The 18491-nt window shown below is 40.5% G+C and overlaps 1 protein-coding gene across 1 annotated transcript; it reads right to left on the bottom strand.

The window, feature by feature from the left end:
- Positions 1-26: 26 nt before the first annotated feature.
- tmc6b (transmembrane channel-like 6b) lies at positions 27-17176 on the bottom strand. The gene is made up of 21 exons (XM_065953156.1): positions 17031-17176; positions 13229-13403; positions 11373-11503; positions 10939-11106; positions 8990-9154; positions 8794-8902; positions 8616-8700; positions 7321-7578; positions 6077-6291; positions 5813-5957; positions 5451-5606; positions 4519-4691; positions 4348-4438; positions 4090-4187; positions 3285-3380; positions 3112-3187; positions 2806-2939; positions 1947-2123; positions 1121-1199; positions 934-1020; positions 27-829 (listed from the first exon to the last, which is right to left on the bottom strand). The coding sequence occupies exons 2-21, from the start codon at positions 13282-13284 to the stop codon at positions 815-817; spliced, it is 2514 nt and encodes an 837-aa protein (XP_065809228.1). The 5' UTR covers positions 13285-13403; positions 17031-17176; the 3' UTR covers positions 27-814.
- Positions 17177-18491: the final 1315 nt, after the last annotated feature.

Raw genomic sequence — 18491 nt, forward strand, 5'->3', positions numbered from 1 at the left:
AAGCATGATTAAATAACAAGACGTGCTGAAAAGATAAAACATGTTTTATTTATAACAACGTTCAACAGTGGTCGCTGTCCCCTTTAAGAGCTCACAGAGAACTCAGAAATCAAAGCTTCATACTCACACCAATAGCATCCAACGTTGACCTACAACATACATACTGATAAAATTATTTTAAAAAGAAATAAAAACATAAAAAATAATAAAATAAACTACAGACATATTTTGCACCTCATTTAAAAAAAAACGATTTGTTCACAGTTGATATAAAAGTGCTTCTACGACTGAATGAAATCTCTGTTAACAGAAAACATCAGCTTTTAGATTCCTCAGGTGTTACCCTCCATAACATTTAAACTTCCTAAATCTTTCCTTCAGGCGTCTCTTCTACGAACATCATGCATAAAGCAGGTATCCACTTTCTCACCTGACATTTCCATGTTTAGTGCCTCCTCTCCACAAACGCTGCAGCTTTTAAAATCCTTGCCTATTATGAAATCAGGGGGCACTGGTAGCCTAGTGGTTATGTTGCACGCCCCATGTACAGAGGCTACAGTCCTTGTCTCAGCGACCATGGGTTCGAGTCCAACCTCGGCCCTTTGCTGCATGTCATCCCCGGCTCTCCTCTCATTTCCTGTCTCTTCAGCTGTCCTATCCAACATCGGCAATAATGGCCCAAACAAATCTTTAAAAAAAAGTCTGCCAAATCCATAAAACATGAATTTGCTCATTCATGCAGCTTTTCTTTCCATGATGTTCCAGTTACATCCTTGCTGGTTCAAGATTTTTCCAGACCTCGATGGCTCGAATATCAATAGTTAGAGTCCTGTAAAACAAACACAAGGGGGTTTGAGGAGGATGATGATGTGGTTAAACTTCTGTTTCAGACTGAAAAAGCAGTTTTAAAGATCCAGAACAGCAAAGACTGACCTGACTTGTGAGTCTTCGAGCGGGAGTTCGTCTTTGCTCATGGATGGACTGCAGGCGAGTGATCAGAAACTTTTTATCCTCCCCCTCCTGAGCAGATGAGATGAAAGATGAATTAGCCAGCTTTATAGATAGCTTTGAAATTACACAGACTGGGAGACAGAGTTGTTATATATGACGGTATATTTACGTTTTCTATCTGCTCCTGTAGTAAGCTGATGATCTTCCTCTCACCGTCCACCACCTGACTGTGGAAGTAGATGACTATCCTGAGGAAAAGAAAACAGTGCATCAGAATTTTTGGTCACTGAATTTCCTCCTAGGATTAATAAAGTATTTCTGATTCTGTGATCAGTACAACTGGAGGTCTATGAAGTAAAACCAGGTCGGAAAGCTGAGTCTGTTCAAAATGTAACTTTTTAGTGTCAAGTTGCTGGCTATCTTTTAATTGGGCTGGACTACCGAGGACTGCAATCCAATCCTAACCTATTCAGGATCAGGTCGTGTTCAGAATTTTCGTTTAAACCTGCTTCAAAAACATTTTCATTAATTTTATTTAAAGATAAGCTTCTATTGTTTTGTGTTTTGTGAAAGAATTTGGTTTTGAGCATCTAGAATTTAGCTTATACTCAGTTCCTCTTTCTTTTCCTTGGGTTTTAAATTTGACTGTTACCCCCCCTAACCCACCAACCATCTCAGTTGTCCTACGCCCCCTTTTATGAGAGTGCACGCAGAGCCATCAACAGAAGCCTGAGTTAACAGAGAAGGTTTAAAGCCACCTTCATTGTACACATTTTCACTAACAGGGGTTTACAGCTTTGCAGTGGCAGCTCAAGAAAATAAACTGGGTATTTTAAAGTTGCTACGTAGTGCAGCCATCCACACTTCTCAGATATGAATAAACACACAGTTTGATGATGTGCTCATACTGAGTCTGTCTATTATTTTTATCAGTGATAAAAAAACGGATCCACTTAGGCTTCTTTTTGTGTGCACGAGTGTGTGTGAGTACTCACAGAAAGATGCCTGCCCCCACAAACAGGAAGAAAGGGTTTTCCACCAGGTAGGAGTGAACCCAGACCAGCGGGGACAAATTGGGATTATCTTTTTCCAGTTCTTCCACCAAGCGCTTCCCGGCCTGGAGCATTGTTTTGAGCCCACGAAACGGACCGCATGAGGAGGAGGGCGTGATACTGAGGACAGCAGACAGATGTTTTTAGTGTATGTGTCAAACTGTTCGCAGCAGAAGTCACAACGGGAGAAACTACGGTTCATCTGTAGGCAGGCCAAATAAAAAAAGTCTATAGATCCCAGAAAAATCTAAACCAGTGCAAAATGTATAAAACATTTCAGGTATCAGTCTTTTTTGAGTGTTTATACGCTGAAGAGACCTAAAAAAACAGAATTAGCCTCATGCATTATTTTCTCAAACAGAATGTGTGTCTTAGTGTTTCGCTCTTAACACAGCAACAGTAAGTAAAACATTTTATATCACTAATGAAATACGGACTTGTTTTCCAAACTTCAGTAAGGTCACACTCACACAAGGACCATTTGCCCCTTTCTGCACTGAAGCCGGTTGTCCCCCCTTCCTATTCCCCTGCTGACTTGCACTCACACTGCTCCAGGCAAAACTGGGCCTGAGCCCTAACCCTAACAAACTGGACTTTGGAGGTCAAGGGTTAACAACTCAGAATTTATGCTAAACAAACTCCAGCTTTTTTTGTGTGTGTGTGTGTGTGTGTGTGTGTGTGTGTGTGTGTGTGTGTGTGTGTGTGTGTGTGTGTGTGTGTGTGTGTGTGTGTGTGTGTGTGTGTGTGTGTGTGTGTGTGTGTGTGTGTGTGTGTGTGTGTGTGTGTGTGTGTGTGTGTGTACCTCCACATTGTGTACGTGACACACACAGAGGCTCCGAGGAAGGAGGGGAAGCAGAGGAGAGTGATGAAGATTGTGTGCATCTGGCTGACTCTGTAAGGCCTCCTGGGTGCCTGACAGTTCATCATCACGCTGCTCTGTAGAGAGAATAAAAGCATGTTTCAGCACGTCTTACTCATGACAGACAGGGAAATGGCAAAAAAACAAACAGTTTAACATGCATAAGAGATGTCCACGTTTTTCCAAGAAGAAATATCAGTTAAAACTTTGATTTTGAGTCTTTTGATTGAAATGTTTTTATTGATATACCTTCTTTATGTAGAAGAGAACCAAGAGTTTGAGAACCTGCACTGCAGGTAGGAGAGGGGTGAATAGAACACCCAACCTAGAAAACACAGAACTCGTCATTTTTACAAAAAAGCAAAATGATTTTACTTCATGTAACAATATTTAAGCTAACAATAATAAGAGAAGTTTTGTACCAGGCCAACGTCTGTCCATAGATGAGGTCAAGGACATTCCTGGCAATATCAAACACAGGTCTCCTCCTCCGCTTCAGCACCTTTTCAGAAAACAACCTACAGACACAAAAACAGAAAAATAAGTAGTTATAAGCTCATGAGTTAACCCAATTAATGCTATATAAATATAGACAGCCCATCTCCATCTCCTTCTGTTGTACAATATTGAAACCAAAATTCCAAGACAGGTGCTGAAATACTTTACTGGTGATACCATTTGGAGCCAGAGTGTGCTTAGTAGGGATCTGGCTGGAGGAGCCAACTGAAGCACACATTCAAAGTCACTCACTAAAAGGTTGCTCAGGTGGAGGCAGTCCACAGCGGAAAAGAGTTTTGTGTCAGTTTGAAGCAGACACTCAGTTCTGGAGAGTTCAATGACTATTGTGTTAGTCTTTTGTAAGGTTCTAAAGTCTCTTGGTGCTCATGACTTCCTCTTTTGAGTTGGGCTGGCTGGTAGTGGGTGTGGCTTATCAATGAACACAGTGGCCCAGGTGTGTTAAGTGTGTGAAGGAACAACATCCGGGGAATGTTGACGCTAAGCCATTGTGTGACCCGACATCGAAGCAACAGTGAAGACGGACATTTTGGATTTTTGGATAGCAGTTGTGCCATCCATCTTTTTATACAGTCTGTAGTTTCAACAAAGATCTTTTATTTTTATAAGCTCTGCAACAAAAAGTAAATACACAGATCGTTTTCTCTGCAAGACTTTCTCTTAAAACAAGAGAGAAAGAGACACAGAGGACTTTTTCTATGAGTGACCTACCTCCACAGAAATTCTCCAAACAAGGTGTCCAACAGCGTGAAGATGAAGTCCATGAGCAGGAAACGATAAAGCTCCTGGCCAACAAAACTCTCCCAGCACTGAAGACAACAGTGAAGAGTTCAGAGACAGCCTTCACACAAATAACACACTGAGCAAATCATCAATGATCTACATGAATTCTGTTCAACGCTGTGAGGAAAAAGTACCTGCCCTAGAATGAATAACTGAAAACTATAGTTGCTTCATCTTTTAAGTTACCTCCAGTCCATTGCCTAGAGGGTCAGAAGCCACCCGACCCAGCCAATGGTAGCACAGGACTCCGAGCACACTCACTTTTAACATCAAGTTTCTAGAAACAACAACAGACAACATGTTTGCCACCAAACGCATCACTCCTGCTGACTGATTCTGGCTGCTGTGAACTCCTACCTGCCAATGGAGACATATGTGCGTACAGACGGAGACTCATAGTCCTCCATCCAGGCTGCTAGGACAAAAAGACCAGGGAGGAACAGGTTGATGAGGGACACGACTACAGGGAGAGCCAGCAGGCTGGCCTCGTACTTGTACGAGTTCATAATGGGACTGCTTTGTTTGAGATTCTGTTTGGAAGAGAGCAAGAGAGACAAAAACAAATATAAGTTGGACAAAGCTCTCTCGTAAATGATCTTCCAGCTGTCTTTATATCTGAAATACCTCTTTTATCATACTCATTATAAAATCTAGCTGCTGGCCAGCATGGCTTTTCTGAGATTAATTTGGGGCTTTTTTCCTTTATTAGATAGGACAGCTTTAGGGCGACAAGACATGTGGGTGGATGACATGCAAACAGCGTCAGGACTGGGAGTTCATGTTATGACTGTGAGTCATATGTATATTCAAGTTTGGTTATTATTGGATCTGCCTTTGTGCTCCTTTTCTTATTTGTGCATCTGTCGGTCTTGTGCAGCGCTGCAGGTACCCGCTCCATGATTGGGAAAAGATTGGACAGAAGCTAGTGCTGCATTTGTGCGCCGTATTCAAGGATACCTGAGGGCGCCAGTTTTAAAGAGAGCTGCTTAGATTAGTTTATTATTTTGGCCTGTGCTCTCTCTGAAGTTTGATTAACTACGTGTTAATTGTTAATAAATAACGTATTGTGGACTTTAAAATCCCAACCAAAAGATTTTCAGATGGTAAGAGGTTTGTGGGATTTACTTTAACCACAGTAAATACGGTGGCCAGCAGGGTCACACTAAATGCATGAATAGCAACAAATAACAAGGACAATAAATATAGCCTGAAGTCCAAGTATACACCAATAAAAGTTGAGGTACTTATTTCATTTTAATCTAAGACCATAAAAACCCCTCCCACCTTACCTGGTACATGAAACCAGAGAAGTAGTAGATACCAAGCACACAGGAAATAGTGCTTGCAATGCAGATGGACCATGCCAGGCCATGAACTGCCAGTCTCTTCAGCTTCTGACGCACAGTGATTTTGACATGCTTATGATTCACCTCTGCTAGCAGCTCCTGGAAGAGGTGGAGGCAGTGGGGAAATGATTTGAGGGAGGAAAAAGGGCAAGAGAAGAATATTTGAAATGAAACAGAGAGCTAAAGAAGTAAAAGAGAGTGTCAGATCACCACAATCCTGCACGCCAAGTGTGTGACAGAGAGGGATGTAAAGAGGGCGATGTGCTTATACAGATTCAGATTTGTTTGAGTGTGTTTACATGTACCTTGAGCTGGGTGCAGATATTCTCAGACATGAGCTTCACTGAGGTTTTCTTTATGACCTTGAAGTCCCAGGAGCAGAGGACCTTTATGGCCAAGATACTGTGAGATTTATCGATTCGGAAGCTCTGACCAAACGACTTTGACATACTGTTGGGAAATCACAAATTAGCATGCTTCATCAGACGTTTTTTACATTCCGATTGTGTTGGAACAGTTTGTCTCTTACATAAAGACGATAAAACTACTTGTCTGAACACAGTTTGTACCTGTATACGAGGATGATGCACGTGATGAAGAAAGCCACTCCTATGGTGAAGAAGTAAGCGAGCGGCATGTTGTAAGAGTGCTGCTTTGACATACAGTCCTGCCTGGTTTCATGTAACACAGATAAATTCTTCAGACCAACATCGTCCTGGCACTCATCACGCAGTGTGTAGTTACAGTAGTATCCATAGTACATCACCGAGTTTGAGAAATAGCCCTGAGACAAGAGGAGACAGAGAGGTAATATCATTATTATTACTGACGTTTATTATATATTTTACTCCAAATCCCTTAAACAGAACATGATTCTTTATTATATTTAGATGAATTATAATTAAAGTATCAAGGCCATTAAGGTAAAAGGAATATGGAATGACTCTGAATATTTTAGTTTGTCTGAATGTTTGTCTCGCAATTAAGGATTTTATTTTAAAATAAATATATCCTCTTAACTCAATTTAAAAATCCACAATCTGTTTTAATTTTTAGCTTCCTGTCCAAAGTTGATCTGGTGTACAAAAGACATCTACTTTATTGAAAGGTTTCAGTTTGGGAGATGGCTTTTTAACTGGAAACTGATCATGCAGGATGTGGTAATCATTTTCTCCAAACTGAGGCCTCACAGTGATTGAGAAGTGTAGCAATACAAAGTCACCATGGCATATTGAAGCCGTCTCTAGAAAACTTCAGGACACGCCAGCTGTTATTCACACCTGTCCTTTACAGTGTGTAGTTTTACCTGTAGGACGGGAGGAGGAGGTTTGTCTCAGGAGGCAGTAAAGGATGTAAAAAGGACACTGTGGTTGTAATGTTTACAAGATTTTCCAGATGGCAGGCAAAGCAGAGTCGACTGCTGTAAGGACAGTTTTTGCCTTTACATTAAAGCTTTACATGTTATTGGACCTATCTACAATATAAACAAAGAAGTAGAAAACACATTCCGGCGAGCAGAAAATCGTATGACCCAGTTTAATTTCGTGCAAGAAGATTGCACCAGTCACTTACTGATTGCGCAATATAAACATCATCACCCCCTCCTACATGCACATAGGGAACTTTCCTGTCTTTTACCTGCTGCGTCACACATCAGCTCACCCTGATTTCATACAGATATTTTTACTTAGGGAGTTGGCAGGAACAAGTCTGTGTTAAGTTTCGTTGAATATTTTTGCTGTTTGCTGTTTCCAGCTCACCTGGACATTTTTCCGGACGTTTTGTGTATGTTTGAAAAACGGCATTAGCTCACCACTCCAGTTAGGAGCTCCAGCCCAGAGAAGGAGTTGCTCCCTGTTTCTTGAATTGGAGGGAGTACCGCCTGAGGCAGCACCATGAAAGCACCCGTCACAAGGAACAGAAAGAGGTTGAAGAAGAGCAGGGTCTGGAGGAAGAGGAAGTATGAGAGGACTCCAGAGCCGAATCGACCGCTCACTCTCTTGAGTGCTACTTGCCACAGCTGGAGGGAGTGCAGGAAGGACAGCCAGCTGTACCAACTCTGCCTCACAGCCTGGGAGGAGAAAGAAGAAAATAACTGTAAATATATATTTATAAAAAAATAAATGATATTGGCATTAGATAATAACTAATGGTAATCAAGTGATGAAATATAAATGTATCCATATCCTACAAAAACAACCCACAATGCAACAGTAAGATTCTAGACATAACGAACGCATTTGTTTGTGTTAAGCTTTAATGAGTCTGACATCTATGACTCACACTCTCAGAGCAGTAAATGCTTGAGCAACAGAGGGATCCGCGATAACAACACCAATAGGAAATACCCACAACACCCAAAGACACTGAGATACATTTCCTTAAGAAGCAATGTCTTAAAATGGGAACAATAATTAAGTTATTCTGTCTAGACAAAATGTCACAACTTTCCAGCTGTGTACGAAGAGCCTAGATAACTAGTATGACTCAACTCAACAAACTTCCTGGCATCTAACTTAGATTTGACATGCTTTATTGCTATTTAGCAAGCATTGACAGTAGATACCTTACAACCGCTCCTATTCAGCTCACCTGAGTCAATATGCCAATATTACATTTCATGAGTTGGAGTGGATTTAGATTATGTCACCTCTTAGCTACACAAATGCAGATTTTAGGCCTTGGGATGTTGAGTGTGCAAAACAGAACTATAACTCAATTCCAGGACAAGCTGCTTAATATTCAGTTGTTTAATTTAAACATCTTAACTTGATTAAAACTTTTGATCTGACCTTGTAAGAAAATATGAAGAGGCTTTTACATTTTTTTTTTAAATTTTTTAAACAATGTTATCATAATTTCTTCAATTCAAGAAAACATGGCAAGCTCCATCTGCTCATGAACATCTGTGATGCGGTCCAAAAGCTCTAGGGCAGCTACTAAATGGAAGTTGTGGTCGGTCTGTGTATGCAAAATATCTGAGTCTATCCGATAGATACGTATACAAACTAGTGCAGTATTTAATAGACCATGTCAGAGTGCAATGACTCTGTGTCTACCAGTAAGACAAAAAGGCTCAGAAACAAAGAAATACTGTAAGTGACTCACAATGATAATGTAATACTTGAGGTGACTGCAACAGGGGATTTTGCTGCCAGAAAGTGTGCGCTTCTCTTTTTGTAATGCTTGCCTCCTGGTGATGAACAGACAAAGAGAGACAATCAGAATAGAAACTAAAAACACAACTGATCCCAACAGGATCAATGAGCTCAGTGAGAAGACCCACCTCAGTTCGTGCTTCTCTCTCACACTGAGAGGCATCGCTTTGAGCATTCTCTCTCTGTCGCCCGCTGACAGGTTCTGCAGGTTGTTCACCAAGCGTTCCCTCTTACTCGCTGGAACACAAAACACAAATGCAAAAAATGTCAAGAACAGATGAGTATTTGTTCTAATGTCTTCTAAGCGCACAGTTTTTCCCTCACCCTCTGCATCCTGAGCATCTGTGCTGTCTGCCTCCATGCCGTAGCCTCGTATGCTCGGTCTGGCAGAGTGAGAGAAGTCTTTGATGGAGGGCCTGCTCTGTCTGCGTCTGCGGAGCTGCATGGTCCTGTTGTAGTACTGAGAGATGATTGCTCCTCTGCTGCGACCTGACAAGAGGAAGAGGAGCAGACAGTTCAGGGATGGGATTAAGCATTTACTGCAGTGAAACATTTTAAAACTCTGAACGTTCAAACTTTGTGTTTAACCTTAAGACCTTGGTTTCATCATTTTCTCTGTTGTTTCCCCAGTTTTTCAATATCCTGCCTGGTGACATGATGTAAAAAGGACGATGCGGATGTGGTGGACGAAGCAACAGGATCCGACGGCAAGTTTTACAAAGTCTTCACAGAATCGATGTGTGAGGGGTAAATAGAATACTTGAAGCAGCTTCACAATGTGCACAACGATTGTTCACCAGTGGAGTGATACAAATATCAGCCTGTCTGCTGGCTGGGAATTTTCCCGAATATTACCTTTTGCATTATCACAACAGCTCAACCCAACTTCAAACAGAATCATTACAAGGGAACTGATAGGAAACATTCAGGCTAAAGTTAGGGTGAAACAATTGTCTGTTTACTGTGAGCTCACACATGTTGCTCACCCTAAAAATGGCCCAAAATGTCCAAATCACAACCGGTGGGAACCAGAATGAAAGAAAGATGCAAAAATTGTGCCAGGCTAGACTCAAACACTCATTGTTTCTTCTCACATGGCTTATTAGTTTACGTTAATGCTGTTCAGAAATGTCTGAAATATAGACTTATAATCAAACAAAACATTTTGTTATCTACTGAAATATATAAAGAATCAAAATGCAAAAAGAAAAAACAAGCTGACATCAAGTTAACATGAAAACTGCTTTTACAAAGCAGCAGAGAGGAAGTACTGAAAGATAAACAGTAGTCTCTCACTTATGCTTACCATGTTGAAAGCTCAACCAGCAGATATATTTATCATGTGGCACAGAAAAGGGGATCGACGACAGATATCTTCAACTACACGTTGCAGCAGATGACCTGCCACAGACGGAAGGCTCCATACAGACTGCTTCTCCATGAAACTCTGCTCAGCTGAAACAGCCTGTTTTTTTTTTCTCTACCGTCCGCAGCTCCACGCTAGAAGCAACTGAATCAAGCCATGCTAACACAGAAGCTAAGTTTGTTGGTTAAGTGATGTAATAAAATACACTTTTAACTAGATCAACTCTATAAGGCACATACAGATCCTATAAGTTTCAAATGTAGGGAAACTAAACTTCTTGTTCCATTGTTATCCTAGGCTTGAAATGGGTTTAAAACACACCATGGTAGGAAAAAGTTTACTCAACCCACCAGGATCTTGAAATATTTCGGTGATTGATCGGCATTGACCAATTCAACTACCTAGCCTTACAGTACACCTATGCTATGGTCTGTACAATTAGGTCTTGTCACTGCTGCAGTGTCAGGAAGGAAGTCAGCTGACAAGAATTTTAACCAACAGTTTCAGGGCTTCATTTGAAAGGTATTTAAAAAAAAAACAGTTAAATAAAAAAGAAAAGCAATCAAAACATTTTATTAAATATCCAACTATAAGCCAAGTACTGCGATTAACTCCTCTTTTTAATTGGCCACAAGTCCTGCTCACGTACTGTAGCAGAGGTCAAAATGCTCCAGCAACACAGTAGTAAGAAGATTAACTTTATTAACAAGTTAGACCGATGCGTTTCGGCTCATGGCCATCATCAGGGTCATCCTTACTTATTGTAGGACTCTTACCAAGACAAAGAGTGTCGCCTAATGAAGCCCCACAACTCAATGTTTAATTTCTCTGACGTTGCAAGAAGCATCAGCAGGCTACAGTTCCACCAACTCTGTGTATGTACTGCTGGTCGCTATGCAGGACTCACCGATGGTGCGACTTGGCATAGAGGACAGGACCCTCAAGGTGGCCGAGGACCAGCGTTCACCTATGAGGGGGTCTACCTGTCTTTCATCTTCCTCCCATTCCACATCCCTTCGTCCCCGAATCCTCCCCCTAAACTCAGGGCCCGGGCTCGACAGGTAGGCTACATCGTCTGTGGAAAAAACAAAACGTTGTTAACATTAATACTGCTGTAAAAGAAGAAAAAAACACATCAGTATTGGTAATATGTACTTTTTTTTCACTTTTATGGCCAAAAAATAACAATGCAATAATTTCAATAAAACCGGAATAATGTGAATAAAAAAAAAAGTATTTTATCATGAAGTTAATATAGTTTATTCCCATAATAACTAGTTCATATTCAAATGCATTACTCCACATGCTGGGATCATCTATGTCCCCTCAAACACAGATTACCTCGACCCTCCTCATCCAGTTCTCTCTGCAGCTGCTGCAGCTCGATGGCGTCGGGCTGTCCTCCATTCTGACTCTGCTCTGCTATCAGCTGGGTGAACGAGTCATGAACCCCTTCTTCATCTATTGGACTCCTGGCAGAGGGACACATAAACATAACAACAAGTCAATACTCCAATCAAATACAGAAATGTTTTAACCCCCAGGAGAATGACTTGTTTCCTCACATCTACAATAAAAGCCTACACACTAATAGTTTATGCTATGGTTGTCAATAGAAACAATCTTATTAGAGAAACAAAGAAAAGGAGATTTCAGGTACATTTTCACATGACAATTGCAACAATTGCTAAGCATGCAGTAACATAAGTCAAAGGTAGCATGATGTTGACGATCAAGTGTTTCACAACAACATATTTTAAGAATTGTTATTTTTAAATTAAGACTGAAGATAATTCAATCTGGGAAAATCACAAAATGAAGCAGAGTTCAATTCTGGATTTATTTTCTGCTCTACAAGGCGTCAGGAGTAGCCAAGAGCAGCACTGCAGCTAGCTTCAGTTCAGCTTGTTTTAGGTTAGGATCCCTTAAGTGTACATAGTAGAGATGCACAGAATTTGAAAATCAAGCTGATACAGATACAATGATTAAATATCAACTTTGCCGAAAGTTTACTCAGACACAGATTCCCATATTACTTTTTTGTTACACTTTGTGTGTGTTTTTCAAATGAGTTATGTGATTGGATGTTTTTAAATTGTTGTTAGTAGTATCTCTTCTTGAAATGTCACTGGAACATGCCTTACACTGTCCACATTTTCTTTCACATTTTAACCATGAAAACAAATCTGAGTTTGTCCAAAAGGTGAATTCTTTTGCCCATCAAAAAAAAATCCCTTTTTGGGGTGGCGATAGCCTAGCAGTTATGAAGCGTGCCCCACGTATGGAGGCAAGAGTCTCTGCCCTTTTGCTGCATGTCGTCCCCTACTCTCTACTCCCAGCAACCGATACATTGGTGCATCCCTAGGACTGAACCAGGTTAATAAACAAAGGCAAGCCAAATACGCTAATGTGACATTCAAATAAGCAGTGAGTACAGTATGTTATTCTTCTTCTGTCTCGTCCCTCACTTAAACAGCTAGACTCACGCATGACAGAGACATTTACAGAGGAAAATTTGATTTCTGCTGCATTTATGTGTGAAATGTCGCACATTCTTCCTTTAAGGTAGAGCAAAACAGTATTAAAACATCTACAGATTAGTTCAGATATCTACAGAAGACTTCAGTACAGATCCAAAGCGCTCTGATGACTGCTGCCTGCCGACAACACCACAGTTAAACACAATGACCCTCCGACACCCCCCCTCTAATCTCACTGGGGGGGGGGGGGGGGGGAGAGACTCTGTGAAGTCTTTTTTATGTTCACTTGTGATAGTACAGCCCAGTTTGCCTTCTGTGTGACCTCTTCCTGCTATTTAAGCCAATGGACTGTATTTATTACTGAGAGCAAGCAGGAAGAAAAAAAACACAGTCTAGTTCCCTTTGACGTTCATATGTTCATATAGACAGAACAAGAAGCGAGAACAACAGAAGCAGAAAGGTTGTTTTAAACGGAAACACTGACACAACAGAGATGGACTGTATGGAACAAACACACAAGAAAAATACACTAGATTCGAATCTGCCGTCCACTTTAGTGCTCATGAGACATCAATAAGCTCAGTTAACCCTTTCATCTCAGTCTCTTATTCCCCTCCCGACTTATGGCTGAGTGAACTTTGAGCTTGAAACAGAAAAACAAACAGAAAGAAAACAGGAGAAATATGTAGAATCAGAAGGGACTACAGAGACACTTACTCCAGTCCAGCTTCCATGAGAGGGTAGTTCAGGTCAAAGTTAACATTTCGAGCCATTCTTCTTTTTGTCCCCCTCCGATCGTCTGCCTCAGTCCAGCCGTCTGTCTCAATCACAGAGGGATCGCACCCTCACCAGCTCAGACCTGCACTCCCCTCCCACCATGCTGTTTATTCCTCTACCTGAGGAGAGAGGAGGGGAAAGGGGGGTGAGGCGGGGCCATGTGAAGTGGAGGAGTAAAGAAGTGAAGAGAAAAAAATGCCAGTGGACTCTGTTGGAATTTGAACGTTCTTGTCGTGTTACTGCTTGTCCTAGGTATATTTTAACTAAACAATGAGGAAACAACTTTTGAGGAATCTATAGCAGACAACTGACTTGACACTGTTACCTGTAACCGTAAGCAAATGACATGAAGACCTCACACATCAAAGTTTAAAAATCTAGACCTCCATTTTTTTGCATTCTCCCTACACTCACAGCCCTCTCTGCTCAATGTTACGTGAAAATCTCACTGCTGAATTTGAGGGATTAGGTCATCGGACTAGAGATTTAAATGAGCTCCTTTGTTACCCTGCTTGTGATGAGGACTGTGGTCAGTGTCAGATGTCCAAAAGTCAGCAGTGAAATGAATATTCATTCCCATAGACAGAATGATGCATTGTCAGCGTTTACAGTCAGAGAGTGTGTCTCATGGGAGGTTCGGAGGAAGCAGGCTGGTGTCTGCTTGTGTTCAATTGTATTTTAAAGGCCATCACTTTGGTACAGAAATCTTTCATCACTTATGTACAACAACTGCACAGAAAACCTTCATCAAAGACCCAGAGACAGCTTGTCTTGTTGTTTAAAACACATAAGTTATATATAAAAAAAAAACATTAGTGGAGTTTTGGAGGATTTAAGGAAATTAAATCCAGATGTTCATGCTGAGTGATTAAATCACTTTAAAGAGTTATTCAAGTGTTTGATGAAGCAGCCTTTTTTTTTTTTTACAACTATAAAACTGGCTTAATGACTGATCTTTGGAAGTCCTAGTTGGCCATAAACTAGATCTCAGAGTTTATCTTCATGCCTGAGACAATATAAAATAAGACAATAAACAGATGGACAGTGAAATGCACTTAGACAACACTTTTGCCTTCCTAATACTCTTCGGATCGCTGTTTCATATTTGTTTGTTGGATTGGCGCAATTGTTAGCATGCATTTAAACAATTTGTATGGAAATAATGGATTTCTCCAAGATATTTGAATTGTTGTGCAAAAAAATAAAGTTATTAAAGAGGTTTCTAAGTAACAGCCTCAGTGATCTGATGTCACTGTGATCATGGTAACAGCTTTTCCTAAAAAGAGGTAAAACAAATCCCAGCATTACTATCTTATTCAACTACACTGTTCAATGTTATGTATTGGTAAAGTTCATGGTAGGAATATGTAAGTACAAAGATTTAAGTCAGAGCCACATCCTGTTTACATGCAACCAGCTCCAAAAGTGATAATGTGCCTCTTGAGATTTTGTAACTTAGTGGAAACATCTGATGGCTCAAGGTTTGATACTCTGTAAAAACAACGAGTATTTCCACCGCATACCTGTGCAGAGAGCTGCTTGTTCCACTGACCTCAACCAGCTATGAGGGTAAACTATCACACTTACCAAAACAGAAACAAGACGCATGTGATTATGTCTCAGTCTGGGTACCGATAAATCCCCTTACTCAATGCCTATAAACAAAACTGTTGTTTAAAAACCAGTATGCTGGAACTTTTGTTTCCCAGGAAGAGGATCCTAGACCAATAACATGCACAGAGCACCCACACACACATTGCAAAGATGCATCAGATAACAGCACTGACAACATCCCAGATAAAAGTTTCTCTGTGTAATCTGTGAAATGCATTCTGAGTGAATGACAATTTACGTTATATGTATATTTAAACGACTAAACAAATGCAATGTGTGAGAAATTTAGGTACAATAAAGACTGAGACTTCTGCTCGAAGTGGAGGTCTTTCTGGTTCTACTCATGGGTGAATTTGATACCAGCTGCATATATGTGAAGCAGGGCGCAGCTCTGAATGTCAGCCAACACACTGACTACATGACTGAACAGCTCAAAAATGTCCTTCTACTACAATCAACCTTAATCCCTCTTCTGAGCTAAATCATTGCCGGCCCTAAAACTGCAATCTACAGCACACATCTGCTTTTCCCTCAAACAGACTTTTCTCATTACCTGAGGTTCCCGAGATCATTTTTTCTTAAAGGTCCAGTCCACACATTTGTTTTTTGACTAACTGTTTTTGTGTGAGTCAGTTTCTCAGTGCTGCAGGGCAGAGCAACAAACACAAAAACGTCATGCATCTCTGCATCTCTGTGGGGACTTGCCGTTCTTTAACATTGTGTTTAGCCTCATAGTGACTCTTTGTGCCGTTTTTAATGTGTGTTTACTTGAGAACTGATTTTAAAGCAGTCCTGTGAGACAGTATAGCTTTAACAAGATATTGTGGGGGCAGAAGAACACTCAACAGCCTGACAGGGGGTCAGAGAGAAGCTGCAAGACTGCCAAATAAAACATCTTGGGAAAAACAGAATACAGTTGAGTTCAGCGTGGGTTTATGTTGGGTTACAAGGTATTTAGAGAGCATAGTTGCATTCAAAATAGGAAGTAAGAAGAATGAAACAAACAAGGAAAATGGTTATTGGAGTTTCAAGAACGGAAGAGGAATCTGGAAACAAAGAAGGGATCCCTGTCTAAAAGTAAACACTGACTAATGTCACACACGGCAGACATTAACATTTCCCAGTGGATAAACCAGAAAGTTGTTATCAGCAGATATGAGTGTAAGGCATAAGGGGTTAAGGGGAAGGGTGGGGTGTAAATGAATCTCTCGACTGACAGCTGTCAACAACTGCAGGACAATCAGTTCCCAGAGTGCTGAGAAAAACCAACAGAGGGAGCAGAGAGGCACAAAGCTGAAGTAAACATAGCAACATGAAGATTAGTACCCTCATGTAATGAGTCAGACATCAAAGTTAGTCACAGGAAAGAGGAGGCTACAGAGACAAATTGGAGAGGATTGAAGCAGCAAACATGCAATTCTGTGTAAGTAAAAAACGTAGCAAAACAAAGGACAAGCAGAGGAGTCAGAGAACAACAGACAAAAGAGAAAATGTGAAGCAATTCAAACGACTCTGCTGGCTTTAACACAGTCAGGCATGCATGCACACACACAATCACACTGTTACTGCACTATGGGGCCCACTGCACTGCATACCTCGTTTTCTTCTTTTTCAAAAAGAAAAGGACAAAATTATAGGTTGAATGTTGGCTACGGGACAGAAACTGTGAACCCGTGTTACCACAGAAACTTGGAAAGAAATACATATCTCTCCGTGTCTATCTTTCCATGGACAAATTCCTAGAGTTTCAACGAGAACGCTCAAAAAAAGAGTTCAAGGTAGTTCCTACAACAAACCACAGTGGTTCATTCAGCCCGGATTGTGAATCTGTTGTTACTTCTACAGACTTTCTGCTGAGTAAGCTGGCATGATATATCGACTAACAGCAGCCCTTTTCAATTTTCATTTAAAACACACTTTCTGTATTGTGTTATTTCTACTGTGGAGAGAAATGTAATCGTGAATGTCAACGACTAGCTGCGAGTTTGTCAACCTGTCAACAAGTTTCAGTCAAGTTGTCGTTTTTGTACTTTGGAGGTGATAACAACAGAAAAAGACAGCGGAGCTAAATTAGGTGGGAAAAGTGCCCAAAAAGTTGGACAGAGAAAGCAAAAATAAAAAAGTCCACCTACCTGTTCAATAACTTGTCAAACCAGTTGAGTTTGTAGTCTCCTCTGTGTCACTCACAGCAGCATGCAAGCGCAACAACCCGGGCAGCGGCGGACAAACCATGTCTCAAAGGGGTGTTTGCGTTTCTATATTTTTCAACACAAAATATTGCAACATAGTCACATACGAAACCTGTAGTCCTTGTTTTAAGCAGTATCTTTTTTTTACAAATACCACCAGCAACTAAAACCCGTTCAGCCCAATGACTCTCTTTTGACAACGAGGTAATGCATATATCACCCCCGTAACGCTACCTCTCTTGGTACAGTCCTATTCATCATTGAAATCCCTCTACCGGTGTTTGTCTACTAAAACAATAGAAACCACACTTAATAGACTGTCTGAACTTATCTTAGCAGCAGTCAAATTAATTGCTATATTACTTAGATGACCAACAATTGTTGAGGCAACACTGGAGAATAGAGTAGCAGACGTTGCTTTACTTAGGCTATAGTATAAATAAAGTATAAAAAGGTAATACAAACAGTGGTCTACTAGGTCTATAACAATAACAACCTGGGTGTCACCTGACCTCAAAGTGTGCTGGCCCTTCCTCTTTACTCACCAGCCCTTACCTGGCAACACCCTGACTATCTCTGAAAACAGGTAAATAGTTTTAGTGGGGCATTACTAAATATGGCATGTCTTTAAGTTATTATACAAACTTTAGTTGCTATCATTTGATTATATTTGTGACCAATATTTCTTATTGTAAATACATAAATTGTGAATGCAGAACTTATGCTACTTACAATGCAACATTTCTACCTTGAGACATTTTGACTTTTACTTGCATAACAATTTTTTTTGGAAAGCCTGAAACAGTAGGATAAGCTCAATTATTTTAAATACAACAGCACCTGTATTCCAAATAACATGACCATGTAGGGTAATTACAAGTTCACATTTCAGATGAATTGAAACCAAGACTGTCAAACTAGCACAAAAGAAGTGATGCCCAACCTCATGTTTCTCTGTTAACGGGGCTAAGTGGAAGCCTCAACAACTGTGTTTGTGGTGAAGAAAGTGGGCAGAAGGAGCCTTTCTGCTACATCGCCTCATACATTAGAAGTCAGTTTCCACATGATGAAACACTGCACAGTGATGTTAAACTGATGATTGTTTACATGAATGTAATGTAAAAGGTAGATTATGATAACGGATGTTATCACTTTATGAGTTGTCTCAGTTATAGGGAAGTTCACTTTTGGGTGTGACATTGCTTCCCACACCTTAGACTGAATGGAGGCAAATTATACAAAATATACAAAACAAAATCCAAATTTAATCCAATCCAAATTTATCATATTGAACCAAATGTTTATATTTCCTTTGTTGATTTCCAAGCCAAAGCCATTCAAAAATATAATATCACTGTAAACCAATAGATAACAAATAAGAATTGTGGATTTAACCCTGT

The sequence above is a fragment of the Labrus bergylta genome, chromosome 1 (genome assembly GCF_963930695.1).
Source record: "Labrus bergylta chromosome 1, fLabBer1.1, whole genome shotgun sequence".
Taxonomy (NCBI): Eukaryota; Metazoa; Chordata; class Actinopteri; order Labriformes; family Labridae; genus Labrus; species Labrus bergylta.

Bases quoted from the DNA above. Each gene is read 5' to 3' on its own strand.
- tmc6b (XM_065953156.1), bottom strand. From the start codon at position 13,284: ATGGCTCGAAATGTTAACTTTGACCTGAACTACCCTCTCATGGAAGCT. The intron at 11,504-13,228 runs GTAAGTGTCTCT...TCCCTCTGCCAG, and splicing joins CTCATGGAAGCTGGACTGGA to GAGTCCAATAGATGAAGAAG. The intron at 8,903-8,989 runs GTGAGGGAAAAA...TTTGTGTTCCAG, and splicing joins AGATGCTCAGGATGCAGAGG to CGAGTAAGAGGGAACGCTTG.